The sequence below is a fragment of the Antechinus flavipes genome, chromosome 1 (assembly GCF_016432865.1).
Source record: "Antechinus flavipes isolate AdamAnt ecotype Samford, QLD, Australia chromosome 1, AdamAnt_v2, whole genome shotgun sequence".
NCBI lineage: Eukaryota > Metazoa > Chordata > Mammalia > Dasyuromorphia > Dasyuridae > Antechinus > Antechinus flavipes.
The window spans coordinates 577,399,341-577,417,272 of record NC_067398.1 but is presented as its reverse complement, the minus strand read 5'-3'; the positions used below and the strand labels follow the sequence as shown (position 1 = coordinate 577,417,272).

The 17,932-nt window shown below is 35.2% G+C and overlaps 1 protein-coding gene across 1 annotated transcript in view; it reads right to left on the bottom strand.

Annotated features, from left to right (window-relative positions):
- TMEM67 (transmembrane protein 67) overlaps window positions 1–17,932 on the bottom strand; it is a 109,216-nt gene that overhangs the window by 75,167 nt on the left and 16,117 nt on the right. The window contains exon 7 of the mRNA XM_051970849.1: window positions 16,001–16,063. Within this exon, the coding sequence (XP_051826809.1) occupies window positions 16,001–16,063 (63 nt within the window). The remainder of the gene's footprint in view (window positions 1–16,000; window positions 16,064–17,932) is intronic.

Here is a 17,932-nt window from a genome sequence, read left to right as displayed (position 1 = left end):
TACCATAGACAATGAAGTATTATCAATACTAAATATATATGTCCCAATTATATATAACATCCAAATTCTTAGGGAAGCAGTTAACAAGAGTTACAGAGAGTTCTTGAGTTACAGGAAGAAATAGCAAAACTATAGTACTGAGGGACCTCAATCTTGCCTTCTCAGAACTAGATAAAACTAATCCCAAAATAAACAAGAAAGAAATTAAGGAGGTAAATAGAATTTAGAAAAGTTAGATATGATAGACCTCTGGAGAAAACTGAATGGGAACAGAAATATACTTTTTTTCTCAGCAGTACATGGTACCTACAACAAAAACCAACAATGTATTAGGACATAAAAAACTCACAATCAAATGCAGAAAGGCAGAAACATTATATGCATTCTTTTCAGATCACAATACAATAAAAGTTGTGTAATAAAGAGCTATAAAAAGATCATTAAAATTTAATTGGAAACTAAATAACCTAATCCTAAAAATGAGTAGATCCAACAAATCATAGAAACAATAATTTCATAAAAGAGAATAACAATAATGAAATAATTTACCCAAATTTATGGGATATAGCCAAAGCAATTCTTAAAGGAAATGTTATATTTCTATATGTTTAAATGAATAAAATGGTGAAAGAGCAGAGCAGTGGATTGAGCATGCAGCTTAAAAACCTTAAAAATGTTCAATTAAATACCAAATTAGAAATTCTGAAAATCAAAGGAGAGATTAATAAAATTAAAAGTAAGAAAACTATTGAACTAATAAAATTAAGAGCTGTTTTATAGCGGGGGGAACAACAACCATAAAATAGATAAACTTTTGTTTAATTTAAAAAAGAAAGCAGAAAACCGAATTACTAGTATTAAAAAGGAAAAGGGTGAATTCACCACCAGTGAAGAAGAAATCAAAGCAATAGGAACTATTTTGCCTAACTGCATAGCAATATATCTGACAATCTAAGTGAAATGAATGAATGAATATTTACAAAAATATAAATTGCCCAGATTAACAGAAGTGGAAATAAAATACCTAAATAACCTCATTTTAGAAAAAAGAAATTGAACAAGCTAGCTGTCAATGAACACTTTAAGGAAAAATCCCCAGAGTCAAAGGGATTTACAAGTAGATTCTACCAAATATTTAAATAACAATTTCAATATTATTTGGAAAAATAGGTGAAGATCATCTACTAAATTCCTTTTATGACAGATATGGTATTGATATCCAAACGGGGAAGAGTCAAAACAGATCAATTTTCCTAATAAATATTGACACAAAAATTTTAAATAAAATATTAGCAAAGAGATTAAAGCAATTTATCATTAGGATAATACATTAAGGGTATATTCCAGGTGGGTATATTTAAGGTGAGATGTACTCCAGGAATGCAGGGTTGGTTCAATATTAGGAAAACTATCAACATAATTGACTATATCAATAACAGAACTAAGAGAAATAATATGATTATCTCAAAAGATACAGAAAAAGCTTTTGACAAAATGCAGCACCTATTCCTATTAAAAAACACTAGAGAACAAAGGAAAAAATTAGAGTTTTCCTTAAAATGATAAGGAGTATCTATCTAAAATCATCAACAAGCATTAATTGTAATGGGGATAAGCTAGAAGCTTTCCCAGGAGAGAAACAAGAGCAGCTGTTATCACCACTATTATTCAATCTTATACTAGAAATGTGAGGTGTAGCAATAAAAGAAGAAAAAGAAATTAAAGAAATTAGAATATGCAATGAGGAAACAACATTATCACTCATGCAAATGATATAAGAGAATCCTATAGAATGAATTTTTCAAAATACTAGAATTAATTAACCGCTTTAGGAATGTCACAAGATATAAAATAAACCCATTATTAACATTTCTATATATTACCAACAAAGCCCAACAGCTAGAGATAGAGAAATTTCATTTAAAATAAATATAGACAATATAATTGAGAGTTTACTGTTAGCCGGTTGTCTAATTTAGCATGGTACTTAAGGTCTCTAGCTCACTAATATATTTAGTACTCATTGGAGTTCTACAAGATTCACAAGTCCAGGAGATTCACAAGTCAGGATTCAGTCGAGGAGATTCACAAGTCCAGGAGATTCACAAGTTCAGTGGAAGAGATTCAACAGTCACAGCTCCCACAATCCCACAATCCCACTCTTGGAGGAGGAGTCAACTTTTGAGTTCACACCTCTAAAAGAGCATATAAAAAGACAAGCCCACCGGAAGCATAGGAGATTGAGAAAGCAGGATTCAGTTTGGCAGAACGAAGGATTCGGAAGCAGAGAGGCTGAAGCTGGCAGAGGCAAAGGACTAGCAACAAGAGCTCTTGGAATCAAGGAAAGCTAACTGGGCTATTTTGAAGGAAACAATAAAGGGTCTGAACTTTTAATAACTGGCTGCATTTGAGGTGATTATTACTCTGAACTGAAACAAAGGCTGCTCCCAGAAGCCCCCCCCAAGAAACCTACTCACAGAGAACTGTTATATTTTAGAGAACATCACAATCTACCTGCTAGGAAAACCCAGAACTATAACAATGACAATTATAAAGCACTTTTCACATATGCTCCAAATTATTATTGATCAGAGAAATGTAAATTAAGACAACTCTGAGATACCACTACACACCTCTCAGATTGACTAAGATGACAGGAAAAAATAATTACGAATGTTGGAAGGGATGCGGGAAAACTGGGACACTGATGCATTATTGATGGAACTGTGAATGGATCCAACCATTCTGGAGAGAGATATGGAACTATGCTCAAAAAGTTATCAAACTGTGCATATCCCTTTGACCCAGCAGTGTTTCTACTGGGCTTATATCCCAAAATGATATTAAAGAAGAGAAAAAGTCCCACATGTGCAAAAATGTTTGTGGCAGCCCTTTTTGTAGTGGCTAGAAACTGGAAATTGAGTAGATGCCTATCAATTGGAGAATGGCTAAATAAATTGTGGTATATGTATGTTATAGAATATTATTGTTCTGTAAGAAATGACCATCAAGATGAGCTCAGGGAGGCTTGGAGAGACTTACATGAACTGATGCAAAGTGAAATGAGTAGAACTAGGAGATTATTATACACAGCAACAAGATTAAATGAAGGATCAACTCTGATGGATGTGGCTCTTTTCAACAATGAGATGATTCAAAACAGTTCCAATTATTCAGTAAAGAAGAGAGTCAGCTACACCCAGAGAGAGAACTATGGGAAATGAGTGTGGACCACAACATAGCATTTCCACTCTTTCTGTTATTGTTTGCTTGCATTTTTGTTTTCCTTCTCATGTTTTTTTTTTCCTTTCTTTCTAGATTTGATTTTCCTTATTCAGCAAGATAACTGTATATATATATATATATATATATATATATACACATATATATATATATATATATATGTATATATATATACATGTTAAATATGTTATATATATATATATAAAACATGTTAAATATGTTAAAGTATATGTTAAATCCTACATATATATATATATATATATATGTATATATATATACATGTTAAATATGTTATATATATATATATAAAACATGTTAAATATGTTAAAGTATATGTTAAATCCTACATATATATGTAGGATTTAACATATACTTTAACATATTTAACATGTATTTAAGAAAACAGAAGGTTTTGCAAAGGTCAATGTTGAAAAATTACCCATGCATAAGTTTTGTAAGTAAAAAGCTATAATTTAAAAAAAACAAAACACTTTTCATACAAATAAAGTCAGATCGAAACAATTAGAAAAATATCAATTGCTAATGGATAGACCAAGTTAACATAGTAAAAATAACAATGCTATCTAAATTAATTTACTTATTCAGTACCATACAAAATCAATCAAAATATTATTTTATAGAATTAGAAAAAAATAATAAAATGTATCTGGAAGAACAAAAAGTCAAGAATATCCAAGTTATTATAGAGAAAAAAATTGCAAAAGAAGGTGTCCTACCCATACCAAATCTCAAATTATATTATAAATAGCAATCATTAAAATTTTTGGTACCAGCTGAGAAATAGAGTGGTCCTTAACAAATTTTTGTACCTAGTGTTTCTGATAATGGCCTCATTTCTAAAATAAGGAGAGAATTGAGTTATCTGGTCATTGAGGTCCTTGCCAACTCAGAGACCAACTTCCTGTGCCAACACAGACATTAAATCACCATCTTTGTCCTGCATACCCTTTTCTCCCTCATTAAACACAGCTCAATATTCCCCTTCCTCAACTCCCAAAGACTCTTCCATTGTTCCAGGCCTTTATGAAGAAGTAGTTATTCTACTTGCCAAGGTCAATCCTATTTCTACTCAAAATTCCATTTTCTTCTCCTCTGGGAACTTGCCTCTCTGATTATTCTTTCTCAATTTCACATTTCAAATCTCTCCTTATCCACTGATTTCTTCTGTGCTAGCTTAAATGTGGCCTATCCTTTAAAAAAAAAAATCCCTTAATTTGTCCCTGTCATCCCCATTAAGGTACTATTCTGAAACTAATTTATCTAAGGTTACTAAAGATCCTATGAAAGCTAAATTCAAGTGCTCATGTTACTTGGTTTCTCTCTGCCTTTTATATTGTGACTCACTCTTCCCTTCTAGGCACTTTCTCTGTCCACAGCTTCTGGGACACTCTTCTCTCTTGGGTTTTCTCAAAAATCTCATTATTACTGTTCTTTCTCTTTTTCTGGACTACCATCCTGTCCCTAGCTACTAAGTACAAGTGTCTTCAAAGCTTTGTCCTTTGCCATTTCTCTCTACTCTTCTTGATCTCTTATCAGCTGCCATAAGTCTATCATCTCTTGGCAGAGGATTCCCAAATCAAACTACACAGCCCTAAAATCACCTCAATGATCTGCCTCAGTGTCCCACAAATACTTCAAATTTAACATATCCAAAATAGAATTCATATTTCTCTTAAACTTTCTTCTTCATCAAACTTCCCAGTTTCTGTTGATAGCTTCATCATCTTTCTAGTAATCATCTGGGTACACAACTTTGGAATCATTCTTGACTTTTTTCTCTCTTTGATACTTAAATCAACTGCCAAGCTTTGTTGAGTCCACATCTATAACATCTTTTGAACCTATCAACTTCTCCAATCTCTACTCTAATTCAGATTCTCATCAACTGGAGCACCCATGTGAAATAGTAGAGTGCTAGGCCTGAAGTCAGAAAGATTTAAATTCAAATCTAGCCTTAGATACTTCCTATGTGATTGTTGGAATCCTTACTAACTGCTAAGTAATTAGAGTTGATCTAATCTTACAAGAAGTTGTTTTGGCCAGAACCTGAAACAAGGTACTAAGTAGAACTAATCAAGACAAGGCTTGTGTTCCCATCTTTACTCAAAGTCCACACCTTAAAGCTCTTTGGGCCAGAGAGCACTATGGGAGAAAACCCATAATCCCATTCTCTCAGAAGGTTCAGATATAAGGCGAAACAGCCATTCCAGAATACATATTTTCCTCTTGGCTGGCTGATCGCGATAGACTCGAGGGAAACGACTCTGCTGCAGAGAACACTTTTGACGGACTTCAGTGGAGTTACGCCAGAAGCCCTCTCTCCGCGGCAAGTGTGGCTGGGCTCCCCAGAAGGAGATAAGAGAGATCTTCCATCTCTGTTGGAGGCAGAAGAAGGCAGAGGCAGAGGCTGAAGGACAGAACCTTTGGCTTTGGAGACATCCGAAGGGCTCTAAGCCTCTAAACCGGCTGTCCTCTGAGAACAAACTCCAACATTTGAACTCTAACATTTGGCGCCCAACGTGGGGCTGTTCTTCATACCCTGTGGCAAAACCGTCCATTCATATCTTTTATAAGGCTCAGCTAAATTGACACTGGGCACCGAAAAGGCAAATCTCTTCATATCCTCCTTATCCAGAGGAATGGAATAGAAACAATCCTTGATGTCTATAACCCAAAGAGGCCATTCTCTAGGAAGCTGAGTAGGAGATGGAAGTCCAGGCTGAAGAGTTCCCATAGTTTCCATCTGTTCGTTCACTTTTCTTAAATCAGTGAGCATCCTCCATTTTCCCGATTTCTTTTTTACAACGAACACTGGTGAATTCCAAGGACTTAGAGAAGGTTGTAAATGCCCTTGTTCAAGCTGCTCCTGTACTATATCTAATAAGGCCTGAATTTTATCGCTACTTAAGGGCCACTGTTCTATCCACACTGGTGTATCAGTTTTCCATTGGATAGGAATAGGTGAAAGTGTTGGTAGGCCTTCAACAGCAGCCCTGCTTAAAAAACCGAAGTACTCATTTTTAACCCCAATTGTTGTAAAACGTCTCTTCCCCACAGATTGATGGGGATTTTTTCAACTATAAAAGGAGTAAAAACTCCTGTTTTGCCTTCAAAAGTCCATCTCATAGGGGCAGCACTAACTTCAGCTGCTATTGATCCTCCTACTCCAGACATATAGGTATCTGCTTTAATCTTTGGCCAGTGACTGGGCCAACTGGCACCTCTAATAACTGTACGATCCGCACCTGTGTCTACCAATCCTTCCAATGGTAGGCCATTTATATAGATTGTGAGCATAGGTCGGTCAGCCGTTACTGCTGCTGTCCAGTATATTTCTGGTTTTTGTGGTCTGGAGTCAGAACCTGGGTGACTATCACGAGGCTGCTTATTAGGATTCTGTATAAGTAACCCTGATGCTACTACGTCTCCTGGGTGATAAGTCACACATTGTCTACCTGTATTAGTGACTGGGATATTATCTACACATTCCCCAGTTTCCCACATCAGTGTGTGGATAGACACTGTTTTGTACATACAAGGAGGTGAAATGGTCAAGCCTACTGTGCCTGGAGGTAGGGGATCCATAGGCTGGAGAGGAACAGATTTCACCTCTCCAGGGGGTATCTCAGTTGTTCCAGCTGCATACAGCTCTATTCTCCCCAATTGTAATTCCCTTCTGCCATCAGGTTGCTTCCTGGCTGGTTGACTGTGTAATCCCCTTCTCCCATCATATGGTTTTCTGGCTGATTGGTCATGTCTGGGTACTGGACTTCTAGGCACTCTCTGGGTGCACCATTGGCTGCCATCATGCCCCAAGTGTTTTTTGCCTTGGGCCCTGGGGCTGGGCCCCTCATCCCGTTTCCCTGAATCTGTCTGCATTCTGAGGCCCAATGGAATCTGGCAAATGGATGTGACTCATTATAAATCTTTTGGTCGTCTGTCTTTTATCCACGTTGTGGTAGACACCTTTTCAGGATTCACTTTTGCCATACCAGCAGCAAAAGAGACAGCCCGAGTGGTCACTGAATTCCTCATTCAAGCATTCGCAATTATGGGTGTGCCACAAGAAATAAAAACAGATAATGGACCGGCATATACCTCCAAACATTTTGAACACTTTTGTGCACAATATAAGATTCTACACACTACTGGCATACCCTTCAATCCTCAAGGTCAAGCAATAGTAGAAAGAAGAAACAGAGACATTAAGACACTCCTCCAAAAACAAAAGAAAGGAGGAGCCACGGGTAACCCTAGAGAACTTCTAAATTTAGTTCTCTATACCATTAATTTTTTAATCTTTGATAAAGATGCACTGGCTCCAGCAGACAGGTTTTATAACCCACCAGAAGAGCAGTGTCCAGTGCGAGCAGCTCCACTATCTTTAGATAATCGCCAGGTGATGTGGAGAGACCCAGAAAGTGGTGAATGGAAGGGACCAGATAGACTAACTGCTTGGGGGAGAGGATTTGCTTGCATCTCTACAGGTGGAGAAGGAATCAAATGGGTGCCTACGAGCCGCATTCGCCTTGTCCATCGCAGAAAGATGGAGCAGACCCTTGAAACAAAGGAGAAGACCCAAGAAATATCGGATGGTTCTGTTGCTGATTGTGCTCATAAGAATTATTAGATTCCTGGCACATGAACTAATGGACAATGGAATCCTATTGGACTGTTTCTAGGACTTATGGACATGTGTAAATTTTCAGATTGATTCTTGTTATTTGTTACATTACTACTAGCCTGTGTTATATTGCTATGTGCTCATGTAAATTATGTATAATGCCTCCCATATTGATGGATTTATGTATACCATGTATATCTGTTACAAAGTTCTGGCCCATATTGATGGATTTATGTGTACCCCCTCAGAAACCCCCTATGTTTTAAAACAAAAGAAAGGGGGAGATGTTGGAATCCTTACTAACTGCTAAGTAATTAGAGTTGATCTAATCTTACAAGAAGTTGTTTTGGCCAGAACCTGAAACAAGGTACTAAGTAGAACTAATCAAGACAAGGCTTGTGTTCCCATCTTTACTCAAAGTCCACACCTTAAAGCTCTTTGGGCCAGAGAGCACTATGGGAGAAAACCCATAATCCCATTCTCTCAGAAGGTTCAGATATAAGGCGAAACAGCCATTCCAGAATACATATTTTCCTCTTGGCTGGCTGATCGCGATAGACTCGAGGGAAACGACTTTGCTGCAGAGAACACTTTTGACGGACTTCAGTGGAGTTACGCCAGAAGCCCTCTCTCCGCGGCAAGTGTGGCTGGGCTCCCCAGAAGGAGATAAGAGAGATCTTCCATCTCTGTTGGAGGCAGAAGAAGGCAGAGGCAGAGGCTGAAGGACAGAACCTTTGGCTTTGGAGACATCCGAAGGGCTCTAAGCCTCTAAACCGGCTGTCCTCTGAGAACAAACTCCAACATTTGAACTCTAACATGTGATCATGGGTAAGATTTTAACTTATCTGACCCAGTTTCTTCAACTGCAAAATGAGGATAATAATAGCTTCATAGGACTGCTATTAGGATCAAATAAAATACTGCCAAATTGCTTAGTGCCTGGCATATAATATGTGCATAGGAACATAATAGGTTATTTTTTCTTACCCTTCTTAGACTACTGAAATAGCCTCCTAACAAGTTTTTTTTAATATAGCTTTTTATTTACAATATGTATGCATAATATAATATTGAATAGTAATTCTAATACAATATTGAATAGTAATGATGATAGTGGGCAACCTTGTTTCACTCCTGATCTTATTGGGAATGGTTCTAGTTTATCCCCATTACATATGATGCTTACTGATGGTTTTAAATAGATGCTACTGATTATTTTAAGGAAAAGTTCACTTATTCCTATACTCTCAAGTGTTTTTAATAGAAATTGAGGTTGGATTTTATCAAATGCCTTTTCTGCATCTACTGAGATGATCATATAGTTTTTGTTAATTTGATTATTGATATGGTCAATTATGCTAATAGTTTCTTAATACTGAACCAGCCCTGCATTTCTGATATAAATCCTACTTGCTCATGGTATATTATCCTGGGGATGATTTTCTATAATCTTTTTGCTAATATTTTATTTAAGATTTTAGCATCAATATTCATTAGGGAGATTGGTTTAGAATTTTCTTTCTCTGTTTTGAATCTACCTGGTTTAGGTATCAGTACCATGTCTGTGTCATAAAAGGAATTTGGTAGGAGTCCTGCATTCCCTATTTTTTCAAATGGTTTATGTAACATTAGAGTTAATTGTTCTTTAAATGTTTGGTAGAATTCATATGTAAAACCATCTGGTTCTGGGGATTTTTTCTTAGGGAACTGATTACTAGCTTGTTCTATTTCTTTTTCTAAAGGGACTATTTAAGCAATTACTTCCTCCTCTGTTAATCTGGGAAGCCTACATTTTTGAAGGTAGTCATCCATTTCACTTAGATTGTCAAATTTATTGGCATAAAGTTGAGCAAAGTAGCTTCTAATTATTGCTCTAATTTCCTCTTCATTAGTGGAAAGTTTTCCCTTTTCATTTTTAAGATTAACAATTTGAGTTTCCTCTTTCCTTTTTCTAATCAGATTTACCAAAGGTTTATCTATTTTATTGGTTTTTTCATAAAACCAACTCTTAGTTTTATTTATTAATTGTTTTTTTCTTTCAATTTTATCAATTTCTCCTTTAAATTTTAGAATTTAAAATTTAGTATTTGATTGGGGATTTTAAATTTGGTCTTTTTCTAGCTTTTTAAGTTGCAAGCTCAATTCATTGATCTTCTCTTTCTCTATTTTATTCACGTAAGCCTCTAAAGATATAAAATTTCCCCTTATTACCGCTTTGGCTGCATCCCACAAATTTTGGTATATTGTCTTATTGTTGTCATTCTCTTGGGTGAAATTATTAATTGTGTCTATGATTTGCTGTTTCACCCAGTCATTCTTTAGGATGAGATTATTTAGTTTCCAATGACTTTTTGGTCTATTTACCCCTAGCTTTTTGTCGAATGTAGTTTTTATTGCATTGTGATCTGGAAAAAATGTGTTTACTATTTCTGCCTTTCTGCATTTAATTTTGAGGTCTTTATGTACTAAAATATGGTCAGTTTTTGTATAGGTTCCATGAACTGCTGAGAAGAAAATGTACTCCTGTCTCCATTCAGTTTTATCCAAAGATCTATCATACCCAACTTTTTAATATTCTTTTTAGCTCTTTAACTTTTTTGTTATTTGTTTTGTTGTTTGATTTATCTAATTCTGAGAGTGCAAGGTTGAGATCTCCCACTATTATAGTTTTGTTGTCTATTTCTTCTTGCAACTCTCTTAACTTCTCCTTTAGGAAGTTAGATGCTATACCACTTGGTGCATATATGAACTCTCTTAACTTCTCCTTTAGGAAGTTAGATGCTATACCACTTGGTGCATATATGTTTAGTATTGATATTGCTTCATTGTCTATGCTATCCTTTAGCAAGATATAATTTCCTTCCTTATCTCTTTTAATTAGATCAATTTTTGCTTTTGCTTGATCTGAGATATGGATGGCTACCCCTGCTTTTTTGACTTCACTTGAAGTATAATAGATTCTGCTCTAGTCTTTTACCTTTATTCTGTAGGTATCACCCTGCTTTAAATGTGTTTCCTGTAAACAACATATTGTAGGATTCTGGCTTTTGATCCAGTCTGCTATCTGCCTCCACTTTATAGGAGAGTTCATCCCATTCACATTTATGGTTAAAATTACTAATTCTGTATTTCCTGCCATCTTATCCCCAGATTATGCTTTTATTTTTCTTACCTCCTTTACCCCCCTCCCCAGTATTAAACTTATGGGCACCATTTGCCTCACGCAGCTCTTACTCTTTATAGTCCCTCCCACCCCCTTTGAATCCCTTCCCCTTCTTATACTTTTCCCTTATTACTCTTTTCCCTTTCCCTTGTTCTCTCACTTTTTAATGAAATGAGAGAAGTTTCTCTGTAAACCAAATATGTCAATTATTTTCTCTTTGAGCCAAATCTGATGAGAGTAAGTTTCACACAATGTTCCTCCCCCTCCCTAAATTCCCTCAGATATGATAGGTTTCCTTTGCCTCTTTGTGGAATGTAATTTCCCTCTTTTTATCTCCCCTTTTCCCTTTTTCTGATACAATCCCCTTTTTATTTCTACTTCTCCTTTTTTAATATTATATCAGTAAAATCAAATGATACATGCACTTTTTATGTATGTCCATAACAGAAATACAGTTCTCAAGAGTTCTTTTTACCTTTTTCTGCTTCTCTTGAGTTCTATATTTGGAGGTCAAATTTTTTGTTTAGTTCTGGTGGAATTCACCTATTTCATTAAATGTCTATCTTCTTTCCTGGAAGAAAATGCACAGCTTAGCTGGGTAGTTGGCTGCATTCCAAGTTCTTTTGCCTTTTGGAATATCAGATTCCAGGCCCTTCAGTCCTTTAATGTGGAAGCAGTTAGCTCTTGAGTGATCCTTATTGTGGCTCCTCGGTATTTAAATTGGTTTTTTCCAGTTGCTTGTAATATTTTTTCCTTAGTCTGGTAGTTCTGAAATTTAGCCACAATATTCCTTGGGGTTTTTATTTTAGGGTCTTTTTCAGAAGGTGTTCGATTAATTCTTTCAATGCCTATTTTAACCTTCTGATTCTATTACCTGTGGGCAGTTCTCTTTGATGATTTCCTGTAAAATAGTATCTAGGCTCTTTTTATCATCATAATTTTCACAAAGTCCAATAATCCTCAGATTATCTCTCCTAGATCTATTTTCCAGGTCTGTTGTTTTTCCAAGCAGATATTTAACATTTTTTCCTAGTTTTTCTTTTTTTTGGATTTGCTTGACTGATTCTTGATGTCTCAACGAATCATTTATTTCTATTTGTTCAGTTCTGATTTTTTAAAAGTAACTTTTTATTGACAGAACCCATGCCAGAGTAATTTTTTACAACATTATCCCTTGCACTCACTTCTGTTCCAATTTTTCCCCTCCCTCCCTCCACCCCCTGCCCTAGATGGCAAGCAGTCCTATATATGTTAAATATGTCACAGTATATCCTAAATACAATATATGTGTGTAGAACCGAAAAGTTACCTTGTTGCACAGGGAGAATTGGATTCAGAAGGTAGAAATAACCCGGGAAGAAAAACAAAAATGCAAACAATTTACATTCATTTCCCTGTGTTCTTTCTTTGGGTGTAGCTGCTTCTGTCCATCATTGATCAGTTGGAACTGAGTTAGATCTCTTTGTCAAAGAAATCCACTTCCATCAGAATACATCAGTTCTGATTTTTAATGAGTTATTTTCTTCATTAGCTTATTAAATTTCTTTTTGTATATTTCCAATTGAGTTTTTAAGTGAGTTGTTTTGTTCTATGAAATTTTTTTCCATTTCATTAATTTTTTTTTTTACTGAGTTTTCTTTTTCCATTTCACAAAGCTTACTTTTCTGGGAGTTCTTTTTCTTTTCCAATTCACAAATTCTGTTTCCCTGCGTTTCCTGGGAATTCTTTACCTTTTCCAATTCACATTTCAGGAAATTGTTTTCTTTTTCCACTTTATCAAATTTTTCTTTAAGTGAGTTATAAGCCTTTTCAGTATTCTCGTGCATAGCTTCTCTTTCCTTTCCCCATTTTTCTTCTAGCTCTTTTTAAAAGATTTTTTATAGTTTCTTCCAAGAGAGCCTTTGTGATAGGGACCAGGTTACATTTCCGTTTGGGGTTTTGTCTGGAGACTGCCTGCTATTAGTCTCCTTGGGGTTGAAAACCTGCTCTCTTTCTGTATAGAAGCTGTTCATGGTTAGAGTTCTCTTGGCTTTTTTACTTGTTTTTTTAAAAAGCTCTTGGGGTCTGCCTTCAAGTTAAGGAGGTTACCAGCTTCTTCTACAGAATAGGGATAGATAGATGGACAGTAGCTGTCCTGCAAACAAGCTGCTAAGAGTGGCCAAGTTGCACAAGTGCTCTGGGAAGAGCCCTGCACTGGAAGTGTTTCTGCCCTAGGAATAGTCTAGTGGATCAGCAGCTACCCTGGGGCTAGCAGCTGAGCGGGCAAAAGTGTCGCTGCCCCAGCAGAATCCTGCTGTGTACAGATTAGCAGCTGCCCTGGGAAGAGCCCCCCAGTCCCTCTGCCTTGAAGAAGTGTGGCTGACCCATGCAAAAGCCTCACATTGCAGACTGTCACAGTCTGTGACACAGCTGTGCTGTGGTCTGTGCTGAGTCACTCACTTCCAGTGCTATATGGGTGTAGCCAGATCCTGTTAGATTTTGGTGGTTTTTTTGGAGTACACGCCACTTTGGGCCTTTTTTATAACTTCTCTGTTGATCTATTGCTTTGCAACCAAAGCAGAGCAGCCAAACTGTGGTAGAGTCCTCCCTGTAAAATTCCCACCCACCCAGTCTGCTCAGTATGCTAGTCTCTGGTTCTATCTTTCTGCCTGTGCTAGCCTGCTAGCCTGTGCTAGCCTGCTTCCGCCTATCAGGACAAACCTTTTCTGGCAATCTTCCAGATTATCTTCTGCTGGTACGTTGTTGTACTTCCACTATTCGTAGATTTTACCAGTCAAGCACTATTTTTAAGGCTGAATTTGGTAATTAATAGTGAGGGTATGAGAAGAGCTTAGAATGTCACGTGTGTCTTCTCCACCAATTTGGCTCCCTCATTTCCCCCCTCCCCCCCACAATAAGTCTTTCTGCTTCTAGATTTTCCATTCCCAGCTGCCAAAATGATATTTCTAAAAAACAGATCTTACTACATTATTCTCTTCTGAGGTTCCCTTCCCCCTCATTTCCACCTGCTAGAATTCTCCCAAGCACAATCAATTCATCATATTTTACTGGAGGACTTCCTTAATCTCCTCCCCCACCCCCCTGCAGTTGTGGAAATAAACTCTTTGATGTCAAGGATCTTCATTTTTTAAATCTTTTTATCTCCTATATTTATAACAGTTATATGGCATAGAGGAAAAACGACAAAAGTTTAACATTTACAAAAACTGCACTGTGTTTTTATGGGTCTTCTATGACTATTTGTTTTCAAAAGTTCATTCCTTTAACACTTTGTATATAACTGAATCATGGAGTATCCCAATGTTGAAAGAATTAAAATTGCAAATAATCTAAAGAGCAATAAGAGGATGAATTATGAGATTGAAATGTTATAAGCAATATAATATTTTTGAAGACATGTATTACCAGAATAAGAAATAGGTCTGTCATGTAGTAAGAACCTTGGAATCCTCAATATATTTTTTAAAAAAACACAAGTAGAAGGCTTTCAGTTGAGCAGATCTTCTGCAACATATTTATAGGGGGAAATGAATCAAAATTATGCAGGATAAGAAGGCATTAGGAATTGAATGAGTTATAGATTTACATTCTTTGATGGAATACTCATGTTGATGAAACAACAAATCAATTAAAAATAATCTATTATACCATTTAAATAATGTACATAAAGGATTTAATTAACATGCAAAAGTCCTGATATGTAAACTCTAACAATGTCAATCACACTCCATCTATACTGGCAGATGGGTTCTACTGGATTACTTAAGAGAAAAACTTAAATGATTCAACCAGGATTATATAATGTCAAAAGCAGGATCTGAATTCTGGTCTTCCTGATTCCAAGCCTAATACTTAACCAAGTCATACTGTCCATATATCTGTGACAATAATTTTTTTTTTTAAATTGAAAAAATTTTAAGAGGCATCTTGGAATTGTGGATGGAGAGTTGCCCTTAGAGTCTAAAAGACAAGGAGTGCAAATCCTATTCCTGTTTGCCCTAGGCAAGTCACTGAACCTCAGAGAGTACAAGAAAGTTCTCTAGAGCTATAATTTGCAAAGAAAGTGGGACATGGCTCTCTTCAACAATGAGATGATTCAAACCAGTTCCAATTGTTCAGTAAAGAAGAGAGCCATTTACATCCAGAGAGAGGACTATGGGAACTGAGTGTGGACCACAACATAGCATTTTCACTCTTTCTATTGTTGTTTGCTTACATTTTTGTTTTCCTTCTCAGGATTTTTTCTTTCTAGATCTGATTTTTCTTGTGCAGCAAGATAAACTATATAAATGTGTAAACATATATTGGATTTCACATATATTTTAACATATATTGGACTACCTGCCATCTAAGGGAGAGAATGGGGGGATAGAGGAGAAAATTTAGAACAGAAGATTTTGCAAGGGTCAGTGTTGAAAGATTACCCATGCATATGTTTTGTAAATAAAAGGTATAATAAAATAAATTAAAAAAAAAAAGAAAAGAAAGCACCATCATGAATTGATAACAAGTTTTTTCATCTGGGAGTTGTTCCTCTCAAAGGAATCACAGATCTTTTTTAACAATTCAAAAATATTATAAAAACTAATACTAAACAAAAGCTTACTTCATTACATTTAAATTATCATATACAATATATTTTAAAGAATCAAAAGTCGTCCTATATTCAACAATTTGATATTCGTTTGCTTGAAAATCATTAATTTTAACTGGAATTATGAACATCTGTATTCATATCATAAAACAAATTAAGTTCTCTTAAAAACTCAAACCAAACTGACTAATCTTGTAGATAACATATGTGGATATTAAACAATATTTTTCTTAAATGTTTTCTCTATCAACAACAACAACAAAAAAAACTACTTCTTCAGTAGAAAAGCACTGTTTTTGCATCAGAAAAAGTGATACAATTCATAACATATAAATTTTTTAAAAATTGAACTCACCCGACAAGCAGCTGCTGCTGATTGCAAATGTTTTGAAAACCATTCTGAATTAAGTGATGCACCCTATAAACAACAAAAGAATTTTTATTCAAAAATTAAAATGGAAATTTCAATTTAAAAAGAGTAGTTCTTCTTAATGTATGCTCTGAATGAGTAAAAACTAACATCTTCTCAATGCAAAGATTATATTAGGTTTTTTCCTTTACTTAAGATTCTAGAATCGATTTCTAGGATTTCTGGATCAGTCCCATATTATCTAGCATATCATACCATATCATATGGTAAAATTTAGATTTGAAAAGACATTCAAAGAAAATCAAACATGTCATGAATATCTATGTATAAGGCAGTCTCAAAGAACAAAACATTTCCCGTTTTTAAGATATCAAGAAAGTGCTAAGGCAAATTTTTTAAAGCTAATAATATTAAAATTATTTTATATGTATAACATATCAGACTATTTGCTGTCCTGGGGCAGGGGACCAGAGGGGGAAAAAGGGACAAAGAAAATTTGTAACTCAAAATCTTATAAAAGTTACTGCTGAAAACTATCTTTACATGTAATTAGAAAAAATAAAATATTATTATGTATGTAGGGGGGTAAGCTAGTAATCTAATTTGTTTGAATCTTAAGTATATGAAGAGGAATAATATGAATTCATTCTATAAAGGTAGGTTATAGCTAGATATGGAAATCCTTAAATATCAGACTTAGGAGTATGTATTCTGTCCTAAAGAGAAACAATGATTATTTCTGTGCCTTACATAGACTATTTTGTGTGCTCTGTGAAGAACATCTAGAGAGAGGAGATACCAAAGATAAGGAAATCAAATAGAAGCTTTATGGCAACAGTACAGTTAAGAAGTGATAAGAGAAGTATCCTTGGGAAAAGATAAGCGAAGATACTGTAGAAGTGGGATTGGCAGTACTTGCCACTTAACTGAATATGAATGGAAAGGGAAAGGGAAGAGTCATATTTGTTGCTGGTTCACACAGACACATATTGAGTTAAGGGGGAAATGAGTTCATTTTTGGACATGGCAAGTTTGAAGTGCTTATAATTCACCCATGTGGAGGAGATATACAGCAGTATTAGTTTTTGGACAACCAAAACCTTAGGACTTAGAGAAAAGCTGCAGACTTAGTTAAAATTGGATGGAGGCAGTGTTTTAATATTGTGAAACTTCATTCAAACTAAATAACAAACCTGCAGAATCTTCACATTCTTCCTATCCTACACTTTACCAATGATTAATAATGTCTAACACAAATAGTTTAAAATAAAAGATTTTTCTGAATGCTTTGTGGAGAAAGGGAAAAGATGTATCAGTAATTCCATGGTGATCAATTCTCATCACTGATTAAAGTACAAGCAGCATTCTTTCTGAAGTGCAAAGTCAGCTCAGGATGGGTAGAAAACTATAAATGAAACTGTTATGATACAAAGGGAAACAATTCCAAAAGGAACAACAATGTGAGTGGTCTGAAGAAACACATGTATACATAGAGAACTCAGAAACTAACTCAGATTTTTAAAAGATATGTACAGGAAATGGATGTAAGAGCAGACAATAGAGGACAAATATAAAATTATTATATGGGCCCGTAAAAGTAGTATCAAAAATGCTAAAGCATAACATGAGTCAAGTAAAAAGTGGGTAGCTAATAATAGTTTTTTGTTATTGTTTTGGAGTTGTTTTTTTTCCTAACACTTGAAGATTGTCAATCTTTGACCAATTGGTAGTCACAGATAAGAAAGGACAAACAGGAAAGGTATTGAGATGCTTCCTCCTCATCCCTTTTAGCCCTAGATTTTATTTTTATTTTACTTTTTTAATTAAGAAAAAAATATTTTTCTTCTTTTTACCTCTTTCATTATTGAATGAATGAATGATAATTATTTGAATTTCTCAATTAAAAAAAAATCTTGT